The 13,922-nt window shown below is 43.4% G+C and overlaps 2 protein-coding genes across 2 annotated transcripts in view; one reads left to right on the top strand and one right to left on the bottom strand.

The window, feature by feature from the left end:
* The first annotated feature begins 378 nt into the window (after positions 1-378).
* On the top strand, positions 379-2,643 carry SNAPC5 (small nuclear RNA activating complex polypeptide 5). The gene is made up of 3 exons (XM_052671834.1): positions 379-483; positions 675-758; positions 1,056-2,643. The coding sequence occupies exons 1-3, from the start codon at positions 394-396 to the stop codon at positions 1,161-1,163; spliced, it is 282 nt and encodes a 93-aa protein (XP_052527794.1). The 5' UTR covers positions 379-393; the 3' UTR covers positions 1,164-2,643.
* Positions 2,644-3,287: 644 nt separating this feature from the next.
* The window catches only part of MAP2K1 (mitogen-activated protein kinase kinase 1), a 31,431-nt gene continuing 20,796 nt past the window's right edge, over positions 3,288-13,922 (bottom strand). The window contains exons 6-11 of the mRNA XM_052671833.1: positions 9,271-9,395; positions 7,103-7,310; positions 6,437-6,501; positions 6,049-6,110; positions 5,138-5,183; positions 3,288-4,205 (exon numbers count right to left, since the gene is read on the bottom strand). Coding sequence (XP_052527793.1) covers positions 4,092-4,205; positions 5,138-5,183; positions 6,049-6,110; positions 6,437-6,501; positions 7,103-7,310; positions 9,271-9,395 — 620 coding nt within the window. The 3' untranslated portion in view covers positions 3,288-4,091. The remainder of the gene's footprint in view (positions 4,206-5,137; positions 5,184-6,048; positions 6,111-6,436; positions 6,502-7,102; positions 7,311-9,270; positions 9,396-13,922) is intronic.

A 13,922-nucleotide genomic window follows, 5' to 3' on the forward strand; every position in this document is an offset into this window, starting at 1 on the left:
TTCCTGCGGAGCCCGTTCAAAATGCTGTCCTAGGAGATGGGGTGGGGCGGAGCTCTCAGCAGCGCCCTTTACGCGTAGCTCTAGCGGCCCTACGGCTGCCAGTCCGCCTGCGCGGAGGTGCTGCGTGCCGCTGGGGGAGGGCGGTTTTCCCTTAAGCTCTGCGGCGCGTTCGCAGCGGGAAGCCGCGCTCGCAGCTCCGCGCTCTCCTTCCGCCGCGCGGGGGCGGCCACAGCGCTGCAAATGGCGGAGCCGTGACGTCACGCGGCGCTCTCGGGCCGCTACGCGTCCTCCCGCCCTCAGGGGGGCGCTGCCGCTCCGCGCTTCCCGCCCTCGGGGTCACGTGGGCGCGGCCGCCGCGCTTCTCGGGAGCGGGGAGGAGGGGCGGCGGGCAGGATGCTGAGCCGCCTGCAGGAGCTGCGGAAGGAGGAGGAGACGCTGCTGCGGGTGAAGGCGGCGCTGCACGAGCAGCTCACCCGGCTCAAGGTCGGTGGCACCGGGCGGGCGCTGCGCTCCGGGAGCGGGGCGGGCCGTTCCTCTGCCGCGCTGCGCTGCGGCCGGCCGACGGCTGCGCTTCTGCCGCGGCGTGGCGAGAGAACGCCGGGCGCCGGAAGCGCTTCGTTTCTGCGTGGCCGCCCCGCGGTGACCGCGAGTCCTTGGCGTCCCTTCGTGCGCAGGTGGAGGAGCTCGCGCTGCAGTCCATGATCCGGTCCCGGGAGGAGGACCTGGCCGCCGCCCCGGGCGCGGAGGACCCGCAGCAGGTGAGGCACAGCGCGAACGGGAGCGGCCCTTCGGCTTCCCCGTCCCTGCGGGTTTGGGAATGGCTGCTTGCGTCCGATGCTCCTAAGTGTAAGGCAGCGTTTTAGCCGAGAGGCGGTTGGGATGTGGGTACGGTCTGAGCCTTCAGCTGAGCTCCTGAGATTGTTCGGCGATGCTCATCGCTTCCCTGGGCTGCTGGGGCGGGCAGCTGCAGTGCCGTCTGAACGGGGCGCTCGGCTGTGAGCTCGGCGCTGCTCCTGGCGCTGACAGCCCTCAGTTGCACTCTCTTATCGTGACAGATCCTCGGGCAGATGGACGACGAGGCTGCTATCAATCAAACGGAATTACAGCTGAGTATTCGAGATTATGAAGAGGAGATGGAAGAGGAGGAGGAATCGGATTCTTGAGAGAGACAAGAGTCAAAATGGTTTTTAATACAGACTCAGGAATTCCTTCTTTGTTCTTGCCGGCAGATGTTTGTGTTGTGCTGTGTGACATGCCAGACTCCCAGAATTGCAGGTTACCTGTGAGGACACAAATGTCCCAGGCTTGGCAGATCTTGAATTAGATGTTAAAAGAATGAGAACTTGCTGCACCAGTATGTAGCATAATCCATTTTGCAAACCTAGTGTGTAGCTTACTACATCTTTATACAAGGTAAAAATCATTAATTCAGACTAATTTAACACAGTGAAAGCAATAATTTGTCTGTTCGTATTTGCTGTTGCTGAAAAACAAAACCAGGCCGCAGAGGCTGGTTGTGAACCAATGATTATATCATAACCTCAGTTGCTTAAACTGGAAGTTTAAAGGGAGGCAGTGAGAAAAGATGTGTCCAGCCTTGTCTCCAGGCTTTCTGCTGCAGTGCTCTCAGTTACACAGACAACTCAACATCCGTGTCCTGTAAGTGTGACCCAGAGGAGCTGTATTGTTCTCTCAGAGGAGCAGCAGACATTGCATTGCTGCCCTGATGCTGAGTGCAGTAGCAAGGGAGCTCTCTTGTCCCTCCAGGTGCTGTTTTTAAGTACTGTCAGGCTGATGTAACAGCCACGTTTTTCTTACTTGCTCATTCAGCATAGCAGCCCATTGGCCTTTTATTCTTCCACAAACTGTATGGTAAGAATTAGTCCATATTAGTTGTAATAAGGAACTAATATTTTCAGTTTTTATCTTTTTCCCTTACAGTGAATTTGTAGTTCAATGCCAGTCTGCCTTCCGCTTTAAGGAGTATGAGAAATTAAAATTTACTTGGAAAGTGATGCAAAGTCCCTTCCACAGCGTATTTAATGGTATGGTGACAAGCTTATACTGCTCCTGTAGGTACACAGTGTGTTCTTCCTCCTCGTGCAATGTGGACACCAAGTGGAGCAGCTGGTTATTGATCAATTCTTAAAGACTTGCTTTGAGGGATACAAAATCAAACTCTGTTAAGCTGATGAAAAGCAGATGAGTAAAAATAATATCCTTACCACTTAGTTTGATAAAGAAAATAGCCACAGCAATCCAGGTTGTTCACTGCACAGCCAGCTAAAGGTGCTATTGCTGTCTCTGGCATTAACAGCTCAGAGAAGATAAAATCAACCATTATCTGGAGTTTGCTTTTAAGAGCAGGAAAAGAACTTAGGAAAGCATCCAGTATCCTGGGTGTCATCAGAGCACTTGATTCAACCTCCACCACCTTCCTGCCACTGTTTGAAGAGAAATTATTTGGCTCTTATTTGGCTTGTAGCTATAGGAACGTAATTCCAGTTTCATCCTGTACTAAAGACTAATTGTTTTTCTGACAAGCCTGGATGTCTTAATGAAAGAGCTTATAATGTGAATTCAAAACACTTGGCAAAGCCTTCCTGAGGCTTGCAGGAGAAAATAAAATGTCTGAGCAAGAAATGTTATGGCTTGGAGTGTCAAATGGTTCTTTGGAGGCATATGGAGAGTTTGTAAGCACCGCAGTAGCCAACGTCTCCTCTTGCACATTGCAGTTCCCAGCATGTCTGTGGCACTTCCAGCCCCATCTCAGCCCAGGGACATCTGCTTCCTGCTGCACCTCTGCAGAGCCCCTCTGGAACTGTTGGTCTGGGGTTTCACCTCTAGAGACAAATTTTGACCTTTAAAAATAAGTTATGTGGCCCCAGGAGATTGCCAAATTGTTTTCGTGTCTGTGCTGCATCTTCTTTTTCCCTGCTGTCTTTTCTGAACCAGGCCTTTTGAAATTAAGTCCAGCCCACTCTTCTCCATGTTGCAATAAAGTACTGTTGCTGCTGTCCAACTACATGTAACTGTACTTGCAGTGTTCAAATCACTGCTGCATGTAGCACAAAATAGTAAAATCAGCTTTCCTATCTAAAAAATTGTTGTCCACAGTCTGCATATTTCCTCTAACAACTAGTACAAAGTACTGCTGTAGTTCTTCCGTGTGACAGTTTGTCTATTTCACACACATGAAAAAGATAATGGAGTGCACATAATATGGCACTGAATAAGATGAAGGTCTTGGTGAAGTTCTCCTTTGAGTTTAAAAGAACAGCTTCAAGTTACTTGATAATATATTTATTAAGAGAATCCACTGCTAAACATCTGAGAGAATAAAACAATAGAGGATCTTCATACACTTTAGACACCAAACACAGCTGTCATGAATCTTAAGGTTAAAAGAAAGCAAATTGCCCAGATCTTTGTCATGATTCTGTAGGACACTTGAGAGCTACCCTTTAAAAATCAACCGGAAAGACATACATCACTAAATCCAAGTATGATGACACATTTTAAAAATAAATATAGAAATATGAACAAGTCTACAAGTAGAATATTGCTCTGTCCACTCCAAGGAATGCAGAGCTCTTGCCTTCTTTACCTGGAAAGAGTGATCTCTAAACAACAGCAAAATTGGAACCATTAGGCCTAACTTCCAAGATACAGTTTGGCAGCAGCAAAAGCATGCTCAACAGATACAGTTTTGGAGCATCCCTAACCCTTTTTTTGCATGGGAGATTAGGTTAGCATGACTGAAGTACCAACGGTTTACCAAGAGCCTTGATAAAGTTCAAACAATCCAGGGGTAAATTCCCCCTGTGATATTTTCATTAAGAAAGAATATCCATAATCACTTAAAATCAGCAAGCACTGTAACTTAAACATCTTACATTTTGGTCAGCAAACAAACGTAACCCAATACAATACCAATTAGTTGATGACAAAATTTAAAACAATTTGGCACATGCTCTAAAGACATTCTTCCTTAAGAGGTGAAATACATGTTTGAACAGGTACAAGCTTAGGAAATAGGACCAAAGGAGCGCTGTTAACAGATGTACGGGGCAGGATTTGCTCTTCCACGTTCAGACTCCAGCAGCATGCGTGGGTGTACTTGGTTGGTTAAGGCCTATGGTCGAGCAAAGCCATCCTGCAAAATCCACCTCCTCTGCTTCGGATCTCTTAATGAAAGCATGAATCTTAACAGAGGAAAATCAAAGTTACTCAAACACTCTGCAAGGCAACACCATGAGGCAAAGAATCATTTTGAATCAGCTACAATAAGTCTGATTTACTTTCTGTATTCATGTGGCTTGCCAAATTTTGTAGCAAGCCTAAGGCGACCAGTAGAGCTCTTCTGCAGGATTACTGAAATAATCAGCATATGAAGGGTCCATACTGCAAGTATTCCAGAGGAATACTGCTTACACAGTGCTTACACTGTGGGTACTTACACCACCGTACACGATAAGAATGTGACTCTGCCACTTGAGATAACACACTCTGGAAAATGTCTGCTTTCATACACAAGAGATTTTTGCAACAGAAAGAATTTGATTGTATTTTGCAGCCTTCCTTACTATACAGCAGTATCAGGGCACAGCAAAGTTTATTTTCTGCAGTACAACTTAAGCCCTAGCATTAAACTTGAGGCCATGAGAAGATCCAGGGAAAGTGAAGTCATTTCATGTAGAAAAAAATGCAAGATTTGTTTGTATCTAGTAGTTCTACAGATTTTGCATCACCGAGCTGATGAAAGAAGAGAAGCAAGCTTCTTTCCCAGAAGCTAAAACTTCATTCAAGTAGTCCATAAGGTTAGAGGAATTCAGTTCAGCCGTCCTCTTACACACTTTACGACTGGCTAATAAACCAAAGCAAAAGCTACTTTGCTAATCAACCAAATGGCAGACTGCAAAACCTCGACAGGGCTCCTGTTTTCAGGGTGTGCAAACTCTGAGGCCTCTAGATCTCTGGATAAGAGAAGCACTCCCTCCCCCCAGAACTGTTTGAGCTGCGTCAGGAGGCACAAATGACATTCTAGGCTGTCCGCTCTGACCCTCAGCTCAACTCAATTGAGGAACCCAGCCTGTATGGAATAATGTTCCATTTCAAGTTAAGAACTTTCACTTACCATCAGCTGCTTCAAATCAGCTCTCTCAGCAGGATTTTTAATTAAACTACGAAAACAAAGCATTACACAGGTTACACTCAAAAGCAAGATCAAGTTAGATTGTGTTGGTATACTGTTTTTGTCCTGGGAAGACACCACTCTAGGTAAAAGCATGAGGATTTCTGTAAGCAACTGCCTCTGTAGATTTCACAAGTATAATTTTAGGTATGAAATCCTGAGTCAGACAACATTGTTCAGTGGGGGCAGAAGTGAAAGTACAGAGTCAGGCTGTAGGGATCAAATTTGCATTTACATTCAACAGTATCACACGCTATCCTTCAGGTCTCTCTTACCCAAGTCTTTTCCAGCTCAGTATCTACTAGTTGTTCCTTTGTGTCACTGTTCCTTCTGGTAGAAATAGCTAATAGCTAATAACAGAACTAGCTTTTCTGTTGTTAGCTATTAGCTTTTTTTTTTTTTTTCTTTCTTTTTTTTTTTTCTTTTTTTTTTTTTTTTAAAAGAAAAAAACTCACTCATCTTGAATAAACCACTTTCCTTAAAGCTGATCATACCCATCCAGTACTTGGAAAAGTAAACAAGTGAGAAAATTAATACTGTGATAATGATTCAGTGAACCATTAGGGAGGGAAATTTGGAGCATGCAAGAGTTCTGCATCACATGGAATGCTCACTGCAGAATGCTACTCATAAAAGTATGGATCCTCTTACAGAAGAGTTTTGCATGATCAGTCTTTAAGTACTGTGGTGTTTTCAATGCTGAGGAAGTACTAATTTTGAGTTGCCACAGAAGCAGAGATGATATCTTAAAGAGTGGAACACCTCCTAGCTTTGGTGTTCTCTTTGAATGCATATGTTGTCAAGCTGGTGCCTATAAAATGAGCTTTAGGCACATTAGCAGAGAAAATACTTACCATTTGTTAACAAAATCTTGAAATTCAGAACCAAAAACACCATTGGGCAGTTTTGGAGGTGGCTGAAAACAAATTAAACAAAAGAGTCCCATCAATTAAAGCAGAACGAAGGATGCTGTACAGCCTACCCAGAGTCTGCCAGCTAAGTCCAACATCTGAGTAAAGCTGCCCTGATGCTACCTATGCCTTTTTCCCCAGAGCTGAGCTCTCAAACAAGTACGAGGCAGACGTGCAGACTTCAGTTTTCAGGCTGACAGCCCAAACAAGGACATGTCTCATACTGCAGTGATAAAGATCAGAATCTGACTTACCATAACATTACCCCTATATTCCACCAACTTTTGCATTTTAAAAGTTTACAATTAAATTAGTGCAGGTAGTTGATTACCTCATTGACAATGTAATCCAGAAGTTCAAAGATCGCCATTGGGGGTCTGCTGTCTGGTCCATAGGCTAAGAAGAAATAAGGTAGGTGGGAAAACACAGCATCACTCTCAAGAGGCAGGGCTGTTTTCAGAAGCTAACAGGCACATGCCTGATTCCTGCATGGCAGAGTTTCTGGGCACCCAGTAAATTCACAGGGAGAAAGTGGAATAGTAACAGTAATACTTTCATTCCAGGACAGATCATTACTGTCAAGTCTGACCCAAATCATTAACTTCACTGAGAATCTTCCTGTTGTACTTGGATGTCGTTGCATCTTTGGAGATGAACCATACCAACGGAATTCATCTTAATGGCATTCAGAAATGATTACTAGCATAAGGACATCTGGTCCTTGATTTCCAAGCTCCAATACCTTCTCATAGTGAGACTGAAGCAGATGCCCTATCAACCTTGTCTGTTCCATTTCTATTTACTTAAAGTATAAAGCTACATCATGCAGATCAACACTCAATAAGCGAGAACCTAAGCTTACAGCAAAGCATATCAGAAAAGAATCTGATTTTAAATCTTAACATTAGTTTTGTACGTCTTTTGGACACTAGCAGTCTGTTTGGTATGGCTTGTTCCACTGTTAACTGCTTTATTTGCCTCTCACTTTGGAACTTACAGCTCATTGGTCGACCAGGGGTTCTTTGCCTGGGTGAGGTCTCTGTGACTGGAGAATCTCCCTCTACCGGGCAGCCAAACATCAACTCGAGCTCCTTGGAGTCAGGAGGAGGAATGGGGTATCTGCCAATGGCCATTTCCACCAGAGACAGCCCCATGCTCCATATATCCGACTGCACTGAGTAATGAGTTCCCTGCAGCCTTTCGGGCTACCAGGAAGAAAAGAAAATGTAGACACAGTAAAGTACTGTAACAAAGACATTTAAAGTTGCATTCTATAATAGCCTGAACGAAGCAGGCGATGAAATCCCCATACATAGTGTGACAGATTCCAATGAGCGACATAACTTCTATTCCAGAAATCTCATCCACAGTTCCAGAATTTCTACAGACTTTTTGTTATCCTACAAATACATGAGACTCTTACAAGTGGTGCCACCACATTGCTGCTTTACATCTTTAACAAGATATCTAAATGCTGCAACTATTAACAGTGATGGGATAATTAAAGAACACGGAAACAAAACTAGTAGTGGCAACTAAGCATTCCCCTGGCTTCTCTGAACCAGGTTTTATGTTTTGGAAAAGAGAGGGAAGGTACATTTATGTATGGGTGCAAAAGTGGCGTGGTGCTCTAGCAGTAACCCTGTGGTCTGTCATTCCTGTCAGCTGACAGCATTCACATAGGTCCCTGGAGAAGAAATGTATTTATGCAAGAGCTCCTACATGTACAGGCATGCTTCAGTTCTAGATCCAAATTCAAACAGTTTCTAAACAAACTGTTGAGCTTTGTAATCTATTGATGTTTCTGTTACACTTCACTCCCACATCAGCTCGCTTGAAGCCGTTTCAATAAACCACATCATTTCTGAGCTGTGGTTAAAGATGCCCCAAAAGGAAAATATACAAACGTTCATTGAATGTAAGTGTAAAGAAGCCTGCACAATAAATGTATTCAAAATCTAGAAAATGTATTCAAGTTAGGCACTGTTGATTGCACACACCTTCATGTAAGAGAAGATGATGTTATCTTGCATGTAACAACTCTCCAGCTGTCATGTTAAGTAGCATGCTAAGGGAGGTACTGCAGGAGAAGGTACTTCAGACAATATTAAAAGAATAAAAATCACAGCCACGGCTTGGACTGAGACACAAAGCAAAGCTGAATCTCAGTCTCTTAGAAACAAGAAACTGAAAAAAAACCTGAAGGTAGGCAGCACTCTGCTCTTGTTCTTTCTACCAGAAGAAAAAAGGAAAGCCAGCAGCATGCCAAAAGCCTCAAAGAGATTCTTTTTTTTTTTTTTAAATGCTGTTAGCAACAGCCCCTAAAAGTGTGTGTGGGAACATAAGCCACAGTTATTTCAAGTATGTTACCCATACTAAATGACAAAAAAAGAGAAGACTGGCTTTGATGTAAAAATGCAGGTCCCATGCTGAGCAGAAGCAGCATTATTATGCTTTTTGTCCTTTAAGTTCAAGCCCACAGAGTTTCAATTCTACAGCAGGAATTCTGAGTGCTCTGATTTTATGAGGTAATTGGTTGCATGCTGAACAGGTAAGTATATTAGAAAAGGAGACCTTTTATTTCCATTAGCAATGACCTTCACATAACACAGAGTTCCCTTGAAGAGCAAGTTTCAAAGTACTCCTTGTGAACAGGAATAAAGAGCACACTGCAATAAGTCACAAAGCAGCTGCCGTGGCCTTGCCCACAACAGCCACTCCCATGCTTTTCCTTGCTACCAGAGCCACACTGAGTTCTCAGGAGCAGACACAACAGACCCACTAATGAGGGAGCAGCGTGCCTCCCTAAGTGACTGTGGTAGAAAGTGGAGTGGAAAGCATGGGAATTAAATAAGGAGAACAAGACATAAATACTGTCTTTTATAAACTGTAACTGCAAATGCATTTACCAACTGGATTCTGCAATGTAGATGCAATTGCAGTCTTCTGTAGTGTTATGAAAATATGCCACGTTTGGCTTCTGTTGCCACAGTTCTCTCCCCCACCTCCAGTGTGATATCATACCGGAATACTGCTGGAATGCAGGAAGTGAAACAAACTATGAAAGCAATAGAAATAGCCACAACAGCTGGGATTGTGTTTGATCAGTTGTGATAACTCTACCGTAATGCACAGTGAGCTCAAAGCTATCAAGCCTGTACTTACAGACATGTAGGAGCGCGTGCCAACAAATGAGTTTGCCATAGAATCGATCAGTTGTCCACTGACACCAAAATCACACAGCTTGATCTCACCTCTAGAGTTTACCAAAATGTTAGATGGTTTAACATCTGGGGAAAAAATAAAAAAGGATGGATGATTTTATATTTACAATAGACAAAAATGTGGAATTTGACAATGAAAGCCACACAGGAGGTGAGAATTACAACACATCTAACTACACCATAATTCCTGCTCCTTCTTCAGTATTCCCAGAGAAGAGAGCAGGCTCCCCTACCCAGGCCCAACTCATGAGCTCTCCTTAGATACACATAATTGAAAATAAACTTCTTGAAACGCATGTGCAAAAACACTGTTAGTTTTAGATTTGGATTTCTCCCACTTTCATGGCTTTCAAATATTAAGTTTGTGCATCCACAGCCTCCTTGCAACGGCAGACATTTGAGGTATGCTGCCATGCCAGCTTAACCACTCTTCAGTTGTGTTCTTCAGTCCACAAATAAGCAGCCCTACACATTAATTTCACAAAGTGAACTTTGGCAGCCACACTCACTTCTTTGATTTCTGGATATGCTTTGGAATAGCAGTCCATAGTTATAGCCTATTTTTTTTTTATTTTTTATTTTTATTTTTAAACTTTTAGAACACAAATATCATGTCACTTATTTTGGTGACTGCAGTACTGACCTTAGTTTGATGTCAATGAGGTATCACAGGAAAGATTAACACTAATGTGACTCCTCATCACCGGAAGATGATCCCCATGCAGAAGGAGATCCCTCACTGAACAAAATCCCTCGAGATTGAAAACAAAGACTAAACTGTATTTTAGTTGTTTCTCCCTGAGGAAACCCAGAACTTCAACACATGGCTACATTTACTTGCTTTTAGAGACTGCAATTCTTGGTTCCTGAAATCACCTTTCTAAAACCAGGAAACTGATGCTGTCCAGCACACTGCATACACAAGTTCTCCTCCAGCTTGCCCACTTCATTTGGAACGACCATCAGCCCATAGAAAATCCCCACAGTGATATCACTGATAAACTACTCCTCAGTCTTAACACAAAGGAAATCACATCTGTGCACAGCTTCCTTCTCCTGTAAGGAAAGAAAATCCCAGCTGCTTTTGCTTTTCCCAGCTACATGGGAGTCTTCAGCTGATGTTCTGTGTAAAAGCTAAATAGAAAATGGTGTCTGCAAAATAAACCAGAAGCACTGCAGAGCCTGGACAAATTCTAGAGGCCATATCTGTTGTGGGCCAACACATCCATGCACTTCTATTACTCCAGTTCAGTACAGACAAATCCCCAATTACCTCTACAGCTCATGAATATTTCATGTTCGTAATTAAAGGGCAAAAAATAACATTAGCATTCCACTGCCAATGAACTAGATGACATTCTCCTCATTAAAAAATAAATAAATAAATAAAAATCACATTCTAGAAACCATCTGGTCTTATGAAGACTTAACCTTTACCTGTAGCATTTTGCTAGCTTATATTTAATTACACACCACAGCTTCCTTACAATAGCACAGCACCTCATGACTGCTCACTGGCATTGTATACAAAATCTGCCCTACCCCAGGCATTTTCATTTGTCTCAAGGCCTCCAGTGCGATCAGAATGTGATGTTAAGAATGCTGCTGTCCTTCCAGTCCTCTAAATGCAGCCTGCAGTGCTATTTTAACTCCAGAACATCTGAGCACTTAAGCAGTTTCTCTGGAAACCAAAAAGATTTGTAATGCCAAACGAAACAGGAATGCCAAGGTATGCTTCAAAAATGTGTGCTCTATCATGCAAGAAAAGGAAAAATCTAGAAAGGAAGAGCAGCTTTGCTACAGAAGCAAAGTAAATTGCTTTAAAAGAAAATGAAAGGACCTCTCACGCAGCTCCGTGGTCTGTTTAGCAGCAGGGCTGTGCAGTGCTGGAGATGCTCTTAAGTCAGTCCAGACAGGTGGCTGTGGGACACTCAGCATTAACTAGCTCCCTCTTCAAAAGAGAATTTCTGGGATTTATAGGCTGTCATGGAACATCAACAAGCTGTGCCTCCCCTGCCTGAGCCCTGCTCAGCTTCACAGGAGCAGAAGCTGGTTCAGGATGAAAGAGTGAAGGCACTGGACGTTACTGCAACAATTCTTTTTGTAGGGAAGGCGAGCAGCCAGGGACTCGAGAACGTCTTGGAGCACATTATGGGCATCTTACAGTCACCCAAACATTTAAAAGAAAGTACATATCTGTTGCCACAGGTTCTCAGCTGTACAACTATCCTCTGAACACTCAGAGAAGCACAGGCCAGACCTCCAAGACAGGAGGGGCATCATACACATCACAATTGAAAATGACCTTAGCTGCTTGATCCCTTCTCAATATCTATCACACATATATAACCAGGAGCATTCTGAGAGCTTTCCCACATGATGATTCTTGTTTTAAGTAATTTCTCAGGGCAGGGTCTTGTGAGAATGACCTAGGAAACAGCACGCTAAACAGACTGTTAACAGCAATCCCTCTGTGTTGTACCTCCTGCCCTGGAGCTGTAGGTTGCAACCAGAGCTCAGAAACCTCACAGAGCACTTCTGTGCAAGAGGAGACTTTCCAGACATTATTATAACTCAGACTGTACTTTGTTGAACTTCGATTAATTTATAGTATTTCTATTTATTCAGAAACAAAAAACAACAGAAAGTTTGCGTGTATTAAAAACTTGTCAAAACACTTGGCAATTAGAGATAGGACATTCATTTCCTTCTCATTTGCTGCCTTCCGGTGTTAACCACAAAAGTAAACCAGAGCACAGAAGTAGCACATCTATACAAGTCACTGTTACAAGTATCTTTATTCAACAGAATAGGAGCTGCTGTGAGAGGACACCTACCACGGTCACACTCCTTGCCCCTTCCTTTTCTGGGCCTGGTTCATGTCCCACCATTTGTCTTTTGAGAGCTTGGCAATTTCTACCTGGTCTTTTCAGAGAACCCAAACAAAGCCCAGTAGTCCAGATGAGCCAGCAGTCTATAAAAAGACTATTTTCCATTCCCTCCTTAATAACCCCTAATGACTTCTTCCTTGAGCTGTCTGTAATGACACGTGAGTGCTTTGCCTCAGAAGTCACAGCTAGTTCAGGCACACTAAACTGAGCCTCATGATGAGCAGCAACCACATCTCATTTTTGGGGGGTCTTTTATGATTGTCACAACTACTTGATCAATCCAAGAAAATGCATCATTGACAAGTTCTGCAGATTTTTTAATTTTATTCCTTCTTTTCAGCTCAGCATTATTTGTCTAACAGCAATCTCTTGCAATCAGAATGCAAGGCACTATTTCCTGCAGGGGTTTACAGAGAAGCTGTTAACATCTTGCCATAAGAGCCTTATCATGAAGTGCACCCCTGTCCATGATGATATCATAGCAGTCCTACGTTCATGGGTGAAACCAGTCGAAGAACCAGAAAAAAAGCAGGATGCCTACAAGGTTCCAGGGATGCACAAAGACTCCCCCAGACCTTATTTTCCAGTCTCGCACGCTATCAAAACCAGTCACTGAGAACTGCACACTGATCTGCTGGCTATGTAACAGCTGTTTTGGTTTAGAACAGCTCTCCTCCACACCAGCTTTTTTGTACGCTTACATTTTACATCTTACCACTAAGAGACACTTCACAGCATCATCTACCTCTGCTCCTCCCAGTACACTCATCCACCTGGTCATTCCAAACCGTTGCTGATACTATGATGCCAAATGCACTGATGGACTGAATTGCCCCCTGGAAACGAGTTACCACAGACCTTGCTCTCTTGAGATTTCAGAATGGGTTTTCTATGCTCTTCTTTCACACACTAGTGTTTAGTGAGATTATCTATTTATAAGCCTCTTGCTCTCATCACAACATAAAACCAAAATCCTTGTTAAACCAGGCCCAACCCTGGAACAAGGCACACACGTCAAGTGTTGGTCACATCATGTCAGCGCAGGACCAATCATCAGAGTGCACACTACAGAAGGCAGAGAAGTAGAACAAGTCTCCAATGATTACAGCTATGCCTCCAAAATAATGCTGACTCAGTTACACCAGAAGAAGTGTGCTTTTAGTAGTACTGTTTATTTCAGCTGGGATTCAAGAATGAAGCAGTCTGGAAAATCATAGCTGTTGCCATGCTGCAGACCTGGCCTCAGTATGGCTTTGCAAGATAGCCCCCTTAACCCAAGGCTGGGTGATTTCAAGAGTTCTTAAAGAATAACGTCATTGAAAAGCTAAGAACGTAAAATGGAGATGTAAGAACTTGTAAGAGACACGTGGCTTTGCAACTACCATCAGAAGTCTCTAGGAGCCTCCAGTCTCCTTTCTCCAGCAGAGAGCTGCATTTGATTGCTTTAAAAAATTAACAGTGATGTATAATAAACACAGTCTACTTCACGTAGAAGGTGATCGTACAACAGATTGCATAAATCAGACTTGGCCAGCAATTAGCAAACATACTCAGACACATCAATGTCTGATGAAGATATTTTTACAGTCTCAAGATTGGTCTCATATGGTACGAGACTCAGCAAACAGCTGGCATGCTGTACACATAGTGCACAATCACTGCATGAGTGCTGCCATTCAAACCAAGATACGAAATGCTCCAC

This window comes from Tympanuchus pallidicinctus, unplaced genomic scaffold, assembly GCF_026119805.1.
Source record: "Tympanuchus pallidicinctus isolate F22 unplaced genomic scaffold, pur_lepc_1.0 scaffold12, whole genome shotgun sequence".
In the NCBI taxonomy this organism is placed as follows: Eukaryota; Metazoa; Chordata; class Aves; order Galliformes; family Phasianidae; genus Tympanuchus; species Tympanuchus pallidicinctus.